At 38.9% G+C, this 18624-nt stretch overlaps 4 protein-coding genes across 4 annotated transcripts; 1 reads left to right on the top strand and 3 right to left on the bottom strand.

The window, feature by feature from the left end:
• The first annotated feature begins 4595 nt into the window (after positions 1–4595).
• LOC134865671 (UDP-glucuronosyltransferase 1A1-like) lies at positions 4596–10353 on the top strand. Its single transcript, XM_063885332.1, has 9 exons — positions 4596–5201; positions 5922–5985; positions 6060–6208; positions 6487–6614; positions 7361–7454; positions 7789–7917; positions 7998–8085; positions 8192–8411; positions 9011–10353. Exons 1-9 carry the CDS (start codon positions 4872–4874, stop codon positions 9279–9281), a joined length of 1473 nt encoding a protein of 490 aa, XP_063741402.1. The 5' UTR covers positions 4596–4871; the 3' UTR covers positions 9282–10353.
• Positions 9385–11051, bottom strand: ndufb3 (NADH:ubiquinone oxidoreductase subunit B3). Its single transcript, XM_063885337.1, has 3 exons — positions 10951–11051; positions 9684–9812; positions 9385–9595 (listed from the first exon to the last, which is right to left on the bottom strand). Exons 2-3 carry the CDS (start codon positions 9809–9811, stop codon positions 9445–9447), a joined length of 279 nt encoding a protein of 92 aa, XP_063741407.1. The 5' UTR covers position 9812; positions 10951–11051; the 3' UTR covers positions 9385–9444.
• Positions 11052–11297: 246 nt separating this feature from the next.
• pecr (peroxisomal trans-2-enoyl-CoA reductase) lies at positions 11298–15947 on the bottom strand. Its single transcript, XM_063886635.1, has 8 exons — positions 14994–15947; positions 13891–14024; positions 13640–13805; positions 13476–13557; positions 12474–12570; positions 12278–12388; positions 11975–12086; positions 11298–11877 (listed from the first exon to the last, which is right to left on the bottom strand). Exons 1-8 carry the CDS (start codon positions 15103–15105, stop codon positions 11795–11797), a joined length of 897 nt encoding a protein of 298 aa, XP_063742705.1. The 5' UTR covers positions 15106–15947; the 3' UTR covers positions 11298–11794.
• A 213-nt stretch (positions 15948–16160) lies between these two features.
• Positions 16161–18619, bottom strand: rpl37a (ribosomal protein L37a). Its single transcript, XM_063886636.1, has 4 exons — positions 18526–18619; positions 17684–17812; positions 17423–17505; positions 16161–16274 (listed from the first exon to the last, which is right to left on the bottom strand). Exons 1-4 carry the CDS (start codon positions 18526–18528, stop codon positions 16211–16213), a joined length of 279 nt encoding a protein of 92 aa, XP_063742706.1. The 5' UTR covers positions 18529–18619; the 3' UTR covers positions 16161–16210.
• Between the last annotated feature and the right edge of the window lie 5 nt (positions 18620–18624).

Genomic DNA, 18624 nt, shown 5'->3' with positions numbered 1-18624 from the left:
TGACACAACGTACCTCAGCATGGCATCCACAACTCCATGGTAGATGGGCTGGAACTCCTCGACTGAGCGGTTGTGGATCCTTGGAGGGTCGTCGAGGTGCAGGGGAGCAGTGGAGGTCTGGGAGCTGGGGGGCACATAAGAGACAGGTGACAGGCCAGTAGGTTTAGGAGAAGCAGCAGGTTTAGGAGGAGGAGCCTCAGAGGTCTGCTTCCTTTTCTTGGGAAGGTCTGCAGAAGCAGCAGGGTGCAGGCACTTTGTATTTGGCACCTGAAGAAGGTCAGAAAAACACAAGAGGATGTCAGACTCTAGTAAACTTCAACATAGTTTTATCATTTTACAAGAGGTAACATCTACATCACATGCACTGCAGAGGATTACTTGAAATGAGAGTAATCGATGCATTAGTCCTGTATAGTCGACCTTGTCTGGTACCAAAACATTTAGTATTGACAATTTAGTTCCCCTATCTGTTTGCCTTTTTGCAAAACAATCGAATTCAGCTCTTGAGGATTAAATTGTGTTCAACTTCAAGGAACAAAGTTGAGAATCAGATGTCTCACCTGGTCGTCCCTGCAGCATGGACACTGTCTGCAGACTGCAGGCCTCCTCGCACGCCCTGACCGGCGTGCAGAGACTCTCGTTCCTGTCTGGTGGTCCTGAAGGGGGACGGGTACTCGATCCTGCAACAACACACACTCCTGTTAGCTTTACAAGTACCTGCAGGATGGACCTTTTCGATATCTTTTGTCAAGTCGTTGTATGAAAATCAAATGTGTTATTATTAGTTGTATGTGCTGGAAGATTACATGGCCCAAGATTGATGTGATTGTTGGATAAAAAACATAAATGAAGGAACATGAAACATGTAATCAAAGTCTGAAAACCTCCTCAAGATGAGACAGCTCCAGTAACAAAACAATACCCACCTTGAGGCCCTCATGTCAGTTAATATTGTGCTTTATTGAGGCATATGTGATGTGTGTATATAATATAAATTAAGCATATTTATGTTTACTGTACATATTACACATCGGATGGAAATAATGCTAGGTTAAGTACTTCAGAGTTACTTTAATTACATGCATTCAAAGTCACAATATTCAGAGTTAATATAAATTATTATTAATGTATATTTTCAACAACATATTTTGTGAATATATTCATATATAGCCTAGTTTTGAGGAATTTGTGTGTGCTTTGGGGATTTTTTTTGTGCATATATACTTGACCTTAATCTGATGCTTACAGTGTGTAATGCTACTTATTGTTACAGTAGCCTACATGATTTGATAAACATCAGTAAACTGTGAGGTTTCCGAAAATGTTTACGGTAAATCTCGTTGAAAACAACGGGGACTTTGAACGTCATTACATCTTACATTTTCCATGATGAAAGTTGGTTTTCTCGCTGTAATAATTCCCAGGGAGTCTGTAACTCTTGTCAGGATGTACAAAGACTTGAGTAGAAGCGATGATTTGGAAGAAACGTCGAGTGAAAGCGGAGAAAATACTTTTCGTGACCGTCTTCAGGTTGTTATGGTTTAAATAATGATCCGATATTAATGCTACTCCTGCGTCAAACCATAGCAACCATGGAATCCTTTATGTCCATATTTTACACGCACTCACGTTTCACCTCATATATAAAGTTTATACTATCAGCCAGAGATAAAGTTAATATAAATGAATCTGTAGATTTAAATGGTGCTGGAGATGCATTACACGCAGTGTTCAATTTGCTAGCAGAGACAATCTCTAGTGATGTCAATGAATGGTTTATCTTTGTCTTTAACATAAACTCTATGGAAATAAAAAAATGGAACTATTATTAGTAGGCCTACTGTTCAACTTCTTGACAAATATATAACTTTCAACTTTCCTTGCAGTTGCTACTTTTGTCAAATCTGAACTAGATCTTTCTATTATATCTATGTTCCTCTGAATGAAACATATTGTTGTGACTGACCATAAAAGGGATTTTCTTGATTTGTTTTTTGAGATTATTTACACCACTCTCATCTATGCACAGAGGTGGGAGAAGTAGCTACTTGAGTGTAAGAATACTCTGTTACAAGTAAAAGCCCTGCATTCAAAATGTTAGGCTACTCAAGTAAAAGTGCAAAAGTATTCGCATTGTAGTGCCCTTTAAGTATGATCTAGATACTTTCAGACACTGAGGGATGCGAACGGGAGAACTTCATCGGACTCGTGTTCCAGTCGAATAAAAAAATGTCCAATCAGCATATCTCTTTGAATCTCACGATCCATTTATTTACAGTTGAACATAATTATGAAGGTATCGACATTGCTCGGCCTGTTTCCATTCAGTGAACAATGTCTCACGTTTCGAATCTACTCCACGACACTGTCTCAACACAAACACGACCAGTAAAAAACTGTTTGCTTTCCCATTACACACACCTGACTCTGATTACCAGGTGATTACATTTATGCACTTTGCAATGCTCTATCTTGTGGTCAAATGTCAGAACTACAGGTTAACATGAATTTATGCAGATAAAATAAACACAAACTGCATTATGGCTCCAAAAAGCATCACGATATAATTAAAGTACCAAGAGCAATTATTATGCAAATTGGCCCATTTCAGAATAATGTATATTATATGTTTTGATTATAAATATTGTTGCATAAAGTGTTTATGTGTTTATAACCCAGTGAGAATACTTTAGGCAGAAATAAAGATGCCCGATAATGCAAGAACTTGTCTTTGTAGATTTTATAGACTTAATATTTTTCTTTTCAATTTCAAAATGTTTTTTTGGGTGGGCTTTAAACATTTTAGGTGGGCTGAAGTCCACCTAAGATAGGCCTAGCTATGACACTGGTGTGCTCCTTCACTCTCTTCCTCTGTGCCCCTCTCTATCTCTCACACATATAAAATGAAAATCTAAAAATGTACAATAATTGACATACAGACAGACAGACAGACAGACAGACAGACAGACAGACAGACAGACAGACAGACAGACAGACAGACAGACAGACAGACAGACAGACAGACAGACAGACAGACAGACAGACAGACAGACAGACAGACAGACAGACACACAGACAGACACACACACACACACACACACACACACACACACACACACACACACACACACACACACACACACACACACACACACACACACACACACCCTCCGTCACACAGACGGACATACCTCTGCTCAGCCAGATTTCTTGTAAATGTCACACACCATGATATTGACAGAAATCAGTACTAAGACCAGAGGCCAGTTATTGTCAGCCATTAAGAGTGTGTGCACTCACACACACTCTCACTTCAAATAATGTGAAAACTACTTTTATATTACCGCATGTTGCTTCTTTGAACTAAGTTGGCATTCATTGCCTTGAACAATCCTTTACAAATCTGGCTTGTAAAGAATGTTTAAATGTTCGTATTTAAAGCAAACCCATGACTAAGGTTGGTTCAAATACTGCTTCATGAAAATAAATGAAGTGTATTTTAGTTAATTATCCTCTCATGATAACTATCTCAACGTTTACCCTGTGACTGGCAGAAGCTCTGCTGACAGAGATGCACTTTCTCTCTTATTAATTTCGCTAAGGCGATTCAGCAACTCGGGAGTCCTTCTGTGTCGGTGGCAAGCTTTCCGTGAGCAGGTCCTCTCACACACATCTACAACTGCAAAGTGTTACCGTTTTGATTTGACAACTTTATAATCAGTTATTACGATTTTATCTGAGTTTTATTTTCGCAGTTCAGAGCAGATCTCCCTTCATTGTCACTTCGCGAGTGCAGTAAAGCCCACCTCCGGTACTGCAGGATCTGCATTCTGATTGGCTAAAGCACGGAAAGTGTCCCAAACTCTCTATAATGATTGGCCTGAAACTTGTGTGTAGTTAACCCTTTGAGAACTTGGATACATATGTGCAAAAACAACCACACAATTAAAATTCGAGACTGGGCAAACATCCGCATGCGGCTCGAGAGCCGCGGGTTGGCCACCCCTGGTTTAGTATGTCCCAATACATAGTACAGTACGTACTGTATGTCGAATGTCAAAAAAGTATGTCCCTCCACATCCTGTCACAAGAAATGTTTTTGTCTATTCTGACCCACAAACCTCTGTAGCTACAGCGGTTATATTACAAAGAATTCAAAGTCCAATGTGTTGATTAAATAATATGTCCCAATCATATGCTTATCATATAAAAGGGACAGTTGCAGTAACTATTATAAGACAAGAAAAAAAAGTATGCACATTTGAATGCTGCCTTGGTGGGAATCAGGACTTTTATAGTTGCTAATGGAGGTTCCCAGCCACAGCAAATCAACCCATCTTACCGCTAAACGGTATATAAAGTTCCCGCCAGACCTTCAAAACAAAAAAAGCCACCCAGGTTAAATAACTCCTTGATACTCTCCACTAGGGCTCTTCATCTCTCACCATACAAGCCTACAATTTGCACTCTTGTTAAAGCGCAGACTTTGAACGCACACAACTCTGCTCAATCACAGAGGAATTTCAACAACCCAGTCAAAGGACCCGAGGGTGGAAAAGGCTTATACAAGCATTCATAGAGAAAGTGTGGGGGGGTTGTAAGACCATTGTTTACTTAGCTTGACATTCTCTTTTTCCTTTGTGTTGGATTTAGTCAGCTGCAGACACAGAAGAGGGAACAATGTTGAAATCTGCAGTGTTTTTGTTCCTGCTTCTAAGTGTGGATATACATGTGAGTGGTGCTGTAGGTGAGACTGTGGCAGAAAACTCCATACCAGAGAAGGTCAAGACAGAAGAGGCTGCAGCAACTTGTAGCATTCCTGCAGTGACAATGCTTCTTCTGGTTACTCGGGAAATTTGCTGGTTGTACCTATGGATGGGAGTCACTGGGTGGGTATAAAGGCCATTGCCCAAGAAATGGGTCGCCGTGGACACCGGGTCACAGTGGTGATACCAGAGGTCAGCATTCGGATGGGTCCAGGAAAACACTACGACACCTTGACCTTTCCTGTCCCTTATGACCGGGCTCACATTGATTATGTCATGTCTTCACACATGGACGTGATGAAAAAATCAGCACAGTCTTTCACAGAGAAAGTTACGACACGATTCTCACAAATCAAGAGAATTACTGGCTTCATCCACATCACAGCAGAGAGCCTACTGTTCAATGACAGTGTCATCTCACATCTGGCACAGCAGGTGAGTGAAAGAACAGAGGCGGAACACAAAAAATACAAATATTGACAACCAGATTCTGTTTTTTGTGGCGTCGTAGGCCAACAAAGTTCATGAATCACTGGTTAAATGCGTCAAATGGACATACATAATGGTGCATTAGTGTACAAAGTATGGACATTTAACATTTAATTATGACCTTTTTTATTACGCGTGTGAGTGTTTAAAAGTGCATACTCTTCAAGGTGGCCACATTTCATTTAGTTTCCTCTGTCTCAGGGTCCCGTATCATGTTATTTTACTATCAGGACTCAAAATGTCTGCTGAGAAAGCTTTAAATAAATATAATAATCAAGATTTCAGAGCTTAAATTTGCACCGTTGTTGTTTATTTTTTTCTATGTACATGTACAGCTGCATTTACTTGGTCACTTTCAACATTCCCTGCATAGTTTGGCTTGTCTTTATTAATTTTTCTGACATGTAGTATAGTTAACTTCATCTGCACTACTTGTAGACTGGTCTATAAACATAACCTGCACTATTTTATTCTAAGTTATCCTACTCTGTTTCATTTTGCACTATTTTTTATCTTATGTCCTATGTATAATATGTTGCATTTTTGGAGGAGCTCGGGACCTAAGATTTTCATTGCCATAACTACACTGCAGCTACTGTGCATATGATAATAAAAACCCCTTGAACCTTGAACTTTTATCTATTTTGATTTGGACCATTTCTCCAGAACTTTGATGCCGTCCTTACAGACCCCATGGTGCCCACAGGCACTCTCATAGCTCGGAAATTAGGTGAGTTCTTTTACACTTGTATTATTTGTGCTCTCATACAGTCTGCACAGTTTCTCACCAGTCATCATGTTCAGGTCTACCCACAATAAATTTGCTGAGAGGAATTCCATGTTCTATGGATATGAAGACTGCAGGATGCCCATCCCCTCCCTCATATGTGCCGCGCTTCTTAACAAAAAACACGGATAAAATGAACTTCAAGGAGAGGGCTATCAACACCTTGGTAAGCAAAACAAGGCCCTTTTTATAGCTCAAATTTGTTCCCCTTTCTCTATATATCTACAAAAAATATTCAGCTATAATTTGGATGTTGCCACTGGTATAACTTGCCTCTATTAACATGCCACTATATATCTTCCTGTCTTCCTACCAACTCATTATGACATTGGTTTTAGCACTGTTAAAATGTAACTTTCGCTAATGTAATTTAAGTCTTATGCCAAGCACCTATGCCTTACTCTACTAACTGGTTTATTGCTGTGGGATGCCTCTGACCTACAGGTGGCTTTACTGGAGCCGCTGCTTTGCAGACTGATGTACTGGCACTTTGACAATTTAGCCTATCAGTTCCTGAGGGAGGAGGTGGGCGTGGCTGAAATGCTGTCAGACTCGGCTATCTGGCTGCTGAGGTAACATGTACAAAGGTTAATGAAAATAACTCTTATCAACTGCAGATTGAATTTACCATTGGTGGAATGTAACAAAGTGCATTTGCCATTTTATCACTAAGTACTATTTTGACTAAATTGCACTTTTTTCATGAGTACTTCTATTTTCTGCTACTTTGTACTTGTACTTTTCTACATTTTAGAGACATATATTCCACTTTCTTTATTTACATGTATTAAACACTCATGGGCGCTGTTACATATACATACACATTATATGCTGATATGTTATGATGCATTTTTTTATTATCAATCAACCTGGTATTTTAAGTTGCTAAAATTGGACCCATATTGACAAACTACTACTTTAAAATTCTCTTACAAGTATTTGTACGTAATAAAACTGGATGATATAATATTCTATAATGGGAAAATACTGTAAAAATAGCAATTCTGCTTACTGAATTATTTATTTATTATTATTTATGGCTGATAGTACTTTTACGAAGGTAACATTTCAATGTAGGACTTTTACCTGTAATGGGGGATTTCAAGACTATAGTATTTCTACTTTTACTTAAGGAAAGATAGGTACTTGTTCCACCTCTGGTCCATACACACTTAAACTCTACTCAACAGCATGAGATAAATTTTAAAATGATCATTTTACTGTTACTGTTATCCCGTGCTACTGAATCACACTAAATATATAAGACATCTTAGATTTGTTTTTTACATAAATATACATAAATACTGTGTTCAAACAGGCTTGACTTCACGCTGGAGTTCCCACGGCCCCTCATGCCTAATATGGTGCTAGTTGGCGGAATCAACTGCCATGTGAGAAATCCTCTGCCTGGGGTAAGTCCTGTTTCTTTGATCCAATAATTAATTGTGCATTTTAAATGGTTTCATCTTCTATTGATATCCTTTCTTTATATATGAAATTGATTTGGATTTAAATAAATAAATGTTCTGAAAAGAAAAGAATAAAGATAAAAACTCTCACTGCTTTAAATGTTGGTAGGAAGAGGAATATATAGATGAACTCCAGACCCTGGCATCTCTTTGTGTGTGTGTGTGTGTGTGTGTGTGTGTGTGTGTGTGTGTGTGTGTGTGTGTGTGTGTGTGTGTGTGTGTGTGTGTGTGTGTGTGTGTGTGTGTGTGTGTGTGTGTGTGTGTGTGTGTGTTGAAGGATTTGGAGTCCTGGTTGTTGGAAGGAGAACATGGGTTTGTAGTGTTCACTCTGGGCACCATGGTGTCAGATCTGCCTGAAGAGACAACCTCCATCTTCCTGGAAGCCTTCAGACAGATTCCACAGAAGGTACAGGAACATCGATGTTAACATACATAAATGCAATTCAAATCAAACTTTGTTTAAAAAGCAATGCATTATTTTGATAGGTAGTATGGAGATACACTGGGCCGGTTCCTGATAATGTTCCAGAAAATGTGAAGTTCATGAAATGGGCTCCTCAGAATGACCTACTAGGTGGGTAAATCCACTGCAAAACATCCTTAAAGCATGTGACTGAAAACTGACCAATGATGTATAACATAAATAGGTTTGAAAAAGATTTAAATCGCTGTGTTCTTAGCGCATTCTGGAGTGCGGGCCTTCATCACTCACGCTGGCTCACATGGTCTCTTCGAGGGACTGTGTCACGCTGTTCCGATGGTGATGGTTCCTCTTGGGGGTGACCAGCCTGACAACGCCCAGAGGTTGGCGAGCAGAGGAGCCGGCCTCGTGTTGGATATTTTTGACATAACTACAGAGAGCCTTCTGGAAGGATTGAATGAGGTCATCAACAACACCAGGTGATGGGTCAAACGGTCACTGACTTAAGGGGCCCTATTATAGTTTTCTCTTCCCTGTAGTGTTACATTTTTTTGGTACATGTTTTTGTGCATGTTAATGGTCTGCAAAGACTAAAATCCTTCAAGTTCCCTCCAGAGGGAGTTTCTCTCCCACACAGTGCCACCCTGCCTGAAACGCAGGTTACTTCTGTAACTTAGTGACATAACTTTAACACTCGCGTCTTTTGGCTAGCGCTCCAACACATTGTACATGATAGGCTAAGGGGTGGGACATCTCTAAGCAGGTGACTAATCAGTAACTTGGCCAGATAACCAATCAGAGCAGACTGGGCTCTGGTTCAGACGTAGACTGAAAAGAGCTGCTGCAAAACAGGCAGTATGAAAAAAATTAAGAACTTTTTAAACGATAAAGCATGGAAAAGTCACAGCATAGGCAGAAAATGACAAATATTAAACCTAAAAAATAGCATATTAGGGCCCCTTTAAATCCTGTTGATTAAAATATATATTTTTAAATGGTTTGAAATATGCTTTTAATACTTTTACTTCACTTTAATGTTTTATTCTTCAACTTTTGCCATGAATCTTTTATCATCCAGGTATAAAGATAATGTGCAGAGGCTGTCTGATCTCCATAAAGACCGGCTGGTTGACCCACTTGAACTTTCTGTGTACTGGACAGAATATGTGATGCGCAACAAAGGGGCAAAACATCTTAAAGCTGCCGTCCATGACCTCAACTGGATCCAGTACTACTGCCTGGATGTCATAGCGCTGCTGGCTACTGTAGTGCTGATTTTTGTAATCCTGACAGTAAAATGTTTTAGATTAATCTTTTGGAAGCTGACCAGGAAGAGAAAGCAGGAATAGTGGTTCTATATATGCACTTTCAAATAAAAAATGCACAGTATGTTAAATTGGTTTTGGTTTAAAGATGTAACAGGGTGAATAAGAAGATTAAGGGAAGCCATGAGGTGATCAGAAAACATTTAATGAACAGAAAATACAGATTATTAGACTCTGGGGTTTAGCGTTAGTGGCCGCCCTTCTTTGGTGGGAAGAAGGTGTACTCTACAGCCACAGCGACAGCGAAGGCGGCAAAGCCCCACTTGAATCCCTTCAGAAGAACTTCAGACAGAGTGACAGGACGAGCGAAGCCGCCAGTGTATCTCCAAGCCTCGTTGCTGCAGTGACAGTCAGAGAAAGAATAGTCAGTATTCAAAATTAAGTAAATGTGAGACAGCTATATTTACTTTTGGTAGAAACACTGACCGAGCCCATGGATCCTTGAGGCCCCTGCCTGCCAGCCTCCTCTGTACAACCTCGAGTGGGGTCCCCTCCACCTTCCACTGCCGCCAGTCTGGCAGAACCAGCTTGTTATGCCCGTGGTCACCTCCCATTCTGAAACCAGATGCATGATAATATATAATCACCCATAGATAACTTCAGCCTTTCATATTACCATTTGCTTTTTATTTTAGAATTGTGCTGTCATGAGTCACAGACACAAACCTTACAAGACACACAATATGTCAACGATCCACAATATGTGTTCAATATAGGCTCAAACATGTTTCCCCTTAAGTACAAGTGAAAACTGCTAACTCATTGGTATCCATCTCAGTTTATGTCCAGAAATGTACATGTGGGAACGGATTTACCTGGTTCCAACCCATTTCGAACAGCTTTAAAATTATTATTTGTAATGAACAATTTATTTTATGTTTATGTTCATTGTATAAGCATAAAAATACTCTCAGGTTATACAGTTTTTAGTGCTATTATTTATGGAGCTTAATGTGATTGGCTGCTTTCCATTATCTTGACACACTGCTGTTCTAAGATTCTCAGGACGCAAGTTGGCACATAAATCATACTTTGTAACAAAATACTTAATGATAACTTGTCTAACTGCTATAATAAAGAAATCACTTTTTATGAATACATGTCTTTTTCTTTTTTTAATAATCAAAAGCCACATTATCATTTTGTAATTTTGATGTTTTGCACTTTGAAATAATATAGCCTATGCTAACTACTAGTTGTGAAGCAGTCCCTGGCAGTGATTTTAATGTTAATAATGTTTACTGTTGTTCATAAATAACCAATAAACAATCTGGTAGCTGAACCTGCAAACAATAAACCTGCCAAAGATCAATGATGCTAAACGTTATTGAACATTTGAAACATGCCCTACTTTATCAATGACTTGCTTTTGTTCATACAATGTCATACAAGTTGCGTGACTTACCAAAGTGAAGATTTGTACAAAATTAATCTAAATAGTGATTAAGTCAAAGTCTAGAAAAAAAATCGTTGTCTAATGAAGGTAGACAGCGTTTCCTCAGCTAGCATTATGTTAGCTAACGTGCTAACACTAGCTAAGTTTTTAGCTACAGCCATACTTAATTGCAGCATTTGCTCTCTATAGGCATTATCTACGGCTTCAAATATGTTAACATATCTTGGTCGGTCATTGCAAACGTGCAACAAAAGATGCTTCATAATGTAACATTAATTAAAGAGGATAACACTGTACCTGAGTGGTTTGTTGTGACCTCTGTAGCAGGACTAAGGTTCTCCTTCTGCGTTTTATCACAGGTAGAAACCAGCATTACAAGGCATTACCGCCACCTACTGTGGGGAAGTGAACATCTATCTATATAAAACAAAAACAAAAAGGAATATGCAGAAAATACACTTGACTGAATATGCAAGTCTAATGAAAAGCTCCTGGATTAATGTTGCCAATCCAAAATGTTTAAACGACGATATAACAGCACAGCACGCCGGTCAATATAACAAAGCGTCTAACACATTTACACGTACCTTAACTATACCTTTATATATTGTTGTAATATTAAATAAATAGTCCAAATACACACATTTTATGATTCAAATATTTTATTTATTTTATTATCCAAAGATTTATGTTAAAGTACTATGTTCAATTGTCTGTTGCCTCTTAAATATTGGCCCAATAAAGGAAACATGTTACAGTATATAAAGTATTACTGCATTTCATAACTATATCAAAGATGAGCAGCGTTAAATAGCCTCAGAGACTCTTAACAGTACACATGTATTAAAAACATTATTGTCATTTTATCTTTGTAAAGATGGTATTTTTTTCAAAAAACACTGTAAATAACCAACTTACAAAGGCACTGAAAATGTTACTATATCATACTCTACATGCATTTCAATGTTTTGTCACAACTCTAAACAAAACAAAAAAACAATCAGACACTTGTATTTCAATTAATTAAATACAATTATGTACAGAATTTATAATAATAAATACTGCTATCTTAGTCCCGGGCCACTATGATGTCTTGTTTCTTCCCATTGCTTGTGGTGCTTTGGCTCAGACTTAGCCATGATTAGAGCTTGCTTTTTGGGTTGAGCAGTTCCTTCAGAGCATCCTGGTTCTCCCCCTCTGGAGCTTCAGGCCATGCACTGTGGCCTGGACAAAGACACGCAAAACACACAATAATTTAGAACTATTTACTATTATATAGTGCTGTCTGTTCTCAAGTATGAACTGTAGTGTTGATACGTACTGGGTATCTCCCACATGGAGTGGTACAGACTCTGTCCTGCATCCACCTTCAGCGTGGCTCCAGAGATGTAGGAGGCCGCAGGAGAGAGCAGGAAGCACACTGCTGATGAAATCTGAACAAATAAACAAATATTAGATATAGAAGGACTTTTATTTAATCTGTTAGCCTACTTTTTAAATAATCTATTTTAATCTACACTGCCCCTTTGCTGTTGTAACACTGTCTGTCAATGCCCCAATGCACTTTAGGAAAAGGATTTCTGAATGTTTTTTTTAATCTGGAAACCAGTATTTTGGTTATTACCTCTTCTGGTACCCCTAGCCTTTTTGCGGGGCTAAATGGAACAGACATCTTAAAGAGATTTGGTCCAAGCTCCTTGTAGTTCTCCATTGCAGTTTTGGAGAAGATTGTGCCCTGCAACCAGAGAAAGGCCCAGGTTTTAAATGACAAATTAAACACAGCATCACTTATCCTGTGTTTACTAATGATCCGTACTTACAGGTGCGACAGAGTTGACCCTGACTCCTGCAGCTGCCCACTCGATGGCCAGACTCTTTGTTAGGTTGTCCACCGCTGCCCTCGCTGCCCCTGTGTGGCTGTAAGTGAGAGGAGGAACAGTAAGTACATCATCCCAAGTTTCTTATTTGATATTTCCTTGCTCCTTGATTATTGTAGAGCATGAGTGGTTCTGGTACGCAATCAAGGATTACGGTGCAAGTAGAGATCTCTAAGGAAGGATGCTAAAGGATACACCAGAACAGCCTTCCTCATGATTGAATGCTGCAGCTGATCAGACTGATATGATACATTACAGTTACTGCAGTGCTACACCTGAGTAAAGACAGATAAACGTCTGAAGTCAAATGCATCAATCCCATGTTACACTGTTTTCGTTTTCTGATTTACCATCTAGTTCAAAATCTGTGTAGATCTGAACAATAAAACGAACCAGCATCCTCCTCATTTCTCTTAAGACACATTCTTGTTTCGTCTCTACTCGCATTGGTGTTCTTGCATCATACATACGATATTTGAGGGAATTATCAATTTTGAAACATCATTTTACATGCATATAGTTTACTTATTTCTGCATTTTATTTGCACTGTTTTCTCTTGCAATATTTCATTTATTTTCTTCTTGCAATAATTTTATTTCTTTTTATGTCTTGAGTATATTGTTTGTTGCCCTGTAGTAGGAGCCTGAATCTTAAGATATTCATATCACAATAAAGCCTTTTAAACTTCTGAGTCAATGTAAAATATATAAAAATGATCATAGTGTGATATTTTTTAAGAGGATCTGTACACAACAATACTGTTTGAATGCCTGGACTTTTCTGCAGCACCAAAATGCTTCATTCAGAATTATATTTTCACATATTTTGTTTTTACCAAATATTACGCTTACTGCAATTTGGAATGGCAATCATTAATATTGATTCATTTTGTGTTTTAGTTAAATGGAAAAGAGTGTGTGAGTTAATTTGGTGTTGCTCCTTACGCCATCCCCGGAAAGCCTTTCCACATGTCAGCAATGATGTTGACAATCACCCCTCCATGCTGTTTCATCCATGCAGCGTAGACTGTGTGGACAGAACAGTTAAAAGTCACACTGAGCACTTCACAAACACACACTGAGGCTGTGTTAGCGGCCTGTATCTTTACCCTGCTGGCAGCAGTGGAAGGTGCCCGTCAGGTTGGTGTCAATCACAGCTTTCCAGCCTTTGGATGACATGTTTTCTGCCGGGCTGCTGAACTGACCTCCCCCATTGTTCACCAGGAAGTCTATCCTGCCGTATCGCTTAAGCACTGACGACACAAGATCCTTCACCTGGGGATAAAAGAAAACAGACGATCAGCTGTTGAATGCAACAACATGAAGGACTGTGAGGCTGAAGGTGAGTGCAGGGCCTCACTTCATCTTCGTTTCGGATGTTACACTGTAGAGGAGTGACACGTTCCGGGCTGGAGGCGGGGATCTTTTGTCTCATCTCTTCAGCTGCTGCTTCCAACCTCTCCACCTTTCTACTGGAGATGACCACATTGCAACCTGAAGATAAAATGACAAAACTATGATTACAGTATTGACTCATGTCGGTTTACTCTAAGAGGATTTATTCTCTTATCCCCAATTTTTTTTTTTACTTATAATTCCTTTCCTTATGTATAAAGCACATTACTGGAGTTTCTAAGAACCCAAGGGCGGTGGTGGCAAAGTCGATAGGCATTTGTATTGGGAACCGGAAGGTCACTGATTCAAGTCCCCAAAATGCTACCGAGGTGTCCCAGAGCAAGGCACCGTTCCCTACACTGCTCCTTGGGCACCGTACATATGGCAGCCCACTGCTCTTAACACTAAGATGGGTCAAATGCAGAATGTACATTTCCCCTCTGTGGGACAATTAAGGGTATATTCTTCTTCATGGTCTGTTAACTTTGACACAACTTGGAAATCATTGATGGTTTGTTTTGGAGTTAAACTTTAACCCATCCATTCTACTGAATGTCACTGCAAAAGTCACATTATGACTCTTTGTCATTATATACACATGTTTTTATTTGGTTGATTGATTTCTTCTTATATCGTTGTGTGCTCCAAAAGCACCACTAAAATATGAAATAATAATAAAATACATTTTAAGAAAGAGTGAAAATGAACACAAACAATATTTAATTGATTTGATAAACTATACCTTGGTGTTTTTCTGTTCCTTAATTGTTTGGCTATATTGTTTCATGCCACATTCTTTCCAATAAATCATACTGAATTTAAATGTAATGCATTTGTATCATTCTTTATCCCAAACCTCAATTCGACAGCTGTTACCAAACAGTGTGCCTGCAGTGTTTAAACAGTGTCAAATTGTGAAGAATTTAGCGGGTCTAAAAGTCAGTGCATGTTTTCTGGTATCTGTGTCGAAGTGCAATTGGCTCTGGTCGGTCAGTCAGTAGCTGTTCACTTCTAAATGTCAGCTCTATGAAACAAAATTCTGTTCACCCAGCACCCTGCATCACTCACCGAGCTCCAGCAGCTCTATAGCGATAGCTTTACCAATCCCGGTCCCGCCGCCCGTTACTATTGCAACTTTGCTGTTGAACAAGCCGGGTCTGAAGACACTGGATGCCGCCATGTTTGTTTCTTGACGCTGCTGGGGATCACGACACAACGACCCCTGCTGGACAGCAGCTGTGTCGGTTAAACATCGATGCTCTTTTCAGGAATGTAACTGCAGTGGCATTTTTCAACACTGCAAATGTTAATGCAAAAGACATTTGGTGAATATTATTAATTCAAGTAAAAAATTATCAATCTTATCGGTCAATATAATTCCAACTGTTTAGTGGAAGATCTCAATCCATTTAGGCTATTGTTTTGTTTCACACAATTTGCACATGGTCTCCATTAATTCTACTGTACATTGATTGTTTGAATGTGTTTGTAGGTACAGCCCATCTGTGTTGTTTTTTAAGTGAAAAAAAAAAGTAAACCTCAATCCCTCATTAGCATTCAAAATGACTTCATACAATATCCACCGTTTAGTCATTGATCCTTATCAGCAGTTCCGAGCATTTTTGGTTAAGGTACCCTTCAGATGAACCCACATAAACCTGTCTCCCAATGTATTACACTTTCACAAATTAAGTGAATGACTTTAACTCAATATTTATAATAGTTTGGTCTACTACTTTGTGTACATTTGAAGCTTTAAACCGTTACTGGGTTAAAGGTTACCAACTTCACATTTGTAATCAAACCATAATTAGCTACAGCTTCGCTAGTCTCCCTACGTACCCCCCCTGGCAACTTTTGAAGTACCACTTGATGGGAACCTTATAGTCTGTGGTTGGTTATCACTGTAAAGTACCAGTAAGACATTTATCAGACATTCTTTCTGACCACTGCAGGAACTATTCAATCTTTCAAGTTGCTGTGGATTAAAACAGGCGAAGGGTACAGAGGCAGGTCAATAGATATCAAATATAGAAAGGTATTAGAGCGCAGGCCAGAAAGACAATGTTAAATACAGATTTCATATAACAGTTGAACACCTTTTGATGTTGGAACCGATTTGAAATCTCCAGTGCGTCTTTCCCTACACATGTAGGTTTAATGAGGCTGGGTGTAGTAACAACTCGCATGTTTTGATTTTACTTCTACATAATAAAAACAGATAACAGACAAGGATTCCGCTCCAGACACATTTATTTGTGGATGTTATGGCAATGTCCCACGGTTTACTGGTCCTTCAACTCCTTCAGCCTCCTGATGGCAGACTTGACTGTGACAGCGGAAGTTGTGCTGCAAAGACAAACAAAAAACAACATTAATACTTATTCATTATAATTCAAAAACGTAAACCTTGTCTGGGAGGACAACAGGAGCTTGCTTCTTTACATTAGGCTAACTAAAACAGTCAAGAAAGAACTTGTTGCACCTTTCATGTACAGTAACTATTCATGAAGGTCATTTAAAAGAAAAGAACATGTGCATTCAAATTAAATCAAGTGAGAGTTTTGTGACATTAGTTTTTCAATTTAAAACACTTTGGTAATATAAAGTATGCAACCCATTTGTTCTTCTTATGACCAACTCTTAGCCTTATGGAGGGTCTGTAAGACAACTTCATTTACAGTATTTTGGAGAATCATTATTGATAACCCCTCACACTTAAACAATACTTCATCAGAAAGAAAGTTGCTCTGTGGTTTGACAACAATGTTGATTTGAGGCTTGTGTTAAATTGGCAAAGCAAGCCATTAATCTTTCCTATTGTGGTCTAGAAAAAGCTGCTGCCATATTAAATAAGGACAATTGGCATCCTTGACACATCTCTAAACGTCTGAAATGGGTTGTTCCTGCCAATTTTAAATTTGAACAGTGTCAGCTTTCCTTTCAAAAGTAAAACGTCCCTGAAATATCTTACAAAATATGTTTCTTACAAAACAAGAGGGAAAATGTAACAAAGCTAAAGGAATCATACAAAACTTTCTGTTTTGCAAATGTTCAGTCTGAAAAGGCTGACTCAATCCCTTAGTGATCCATTTCCAAAGCATGTTAAAGCTCTAACTTTGACAATCTTGATCTAACAGCCTATTTTAAATTGCATTACATTTTGCATTTCTCAAAAGGCTAATCCCAGATATCCATTATATTTGGATAGTAAAGATACAAATGGAGCATTGCACAATATTCAAACATTATGTGATATCCTGCTTTAAGTGAAAACTGAATGGCTGCTTTCTATTTATATACACTTCTGATTCTGACTTCTTCCTATGTTTAACCCATTTACTATTAAATGTTGGCAGCAAGTAGAACTATATCATGCCGGTGGTTAAAATATAATTGTTAGAAGAGGAATTAGGCATTGCAACAACAGGAGATGCAACCGTAAAACTTATTCTGGATATGAAATAATACAAATACACTGCAAAAAAGAAACTTACTTATAAGTCCAGGCGCCTCCGGCCACGGTTTTCCTGCAGGACCCACAATGCCAGATGCCAACGGCCCTCCTCTTCATCTTGGTCTGTCAAAATACATTTAGCACGTTATTGATATCCTGTCAACAAATATATTTACTCCAAATATAAAAACGTTTGGCATTTGCTGCAGGCTTTAACAGTATTTCTCCACATTAATATATACACACTATACATGAACCACAATAACATAAGAATAAAGCGGAATTTTATAGTTGTTCTTACCTTGCCACAGAAAGAGCAGGTGTATTTTGCGTGCTGGGAGATTTCAATTTTCTTTACCATCTTCCTCAGCGACGCGCCATAACGCGTGCCATATTTACCAACGATCCCCACCTTCTTGGTACGCTTGGCCTGTAAACAACATTAACACATAACATGGTCAGAATATGCAGCATTAATGTGAGTGTAGAAGCAGAACCACTTCTGATATATTTAGCCGATACTGCCAACCCTGCCACTAAACTCAACAGCAACTGTTACCACAGGGGAATGGTTTAGCACAGTATTTTAGTTAAGCTCATACACAAAGTCACTCTGGTTCTAATGATAACATTTTCTTACAGCCGAGTGTGCAGCCGACAAACAGAACTTTAAAAAATGTTTTAACACCATTACATTGGGAAGCTCATAGAACCAAGCTGCTGTGTTAGAGCTAGCCTAGCCTAGCTTCCGTTAACCAAGCTATCCAACGAGCTCACGTACACCAATTCAACAACAGTGTACAAGATTTGACCACTCTAACACTCTAGAAAAAAGCAATTACGTTTGCGTTACTGTTAATCCTGAGGCACCTCCAAGTAAGCACGGAATATAGTATTCTTGCTTATGTGCCTGGCCCGCCCGGTACTTGGTCTCAGTGAGTAGCAATGGTGGCAGCCATTTCTGTCTCACTAGAACATGATAACATCGTATTTGCTGGTAAAATAATCAAAAAATCGACACAAATAACGGGCAGGTATAACTAACAAGAACATTGTGAAGCCTCCAAATATGTGATTATATCGTTTTTTAGCTCAGGAATTGGTAGATTGGCACGGATTAGCATGGGGACATTTTCGGCTCACCATCGTTTCAGTGGAGACGTAGGTCCAAAGAGGGATTGCTCACCGCGCAGGCGCGATTTACACACTCGTTTACGTTGCATTGTGGGACTTTGAGTTTCC

Source organism: Eleginops maclovinus, chromosome 6, assembly GCF_036324505.1.
Source record: "Eleginops maclovinus isolate JMC-PN-2008 ecotype Puerto Natales chromosome 6, JC_Emac_rtc_rv5, whole genome shotgun sequence".
Lineage (NCBI taxonomy): Eukaryota > Metazoa > Chordata > Actinopteri > Perciformes > Eleginopidae > Eleginops > Eleginops maclovinus.
This window is presented reverse-complemented; position numbering and strand designations above follow the sequence as displayed.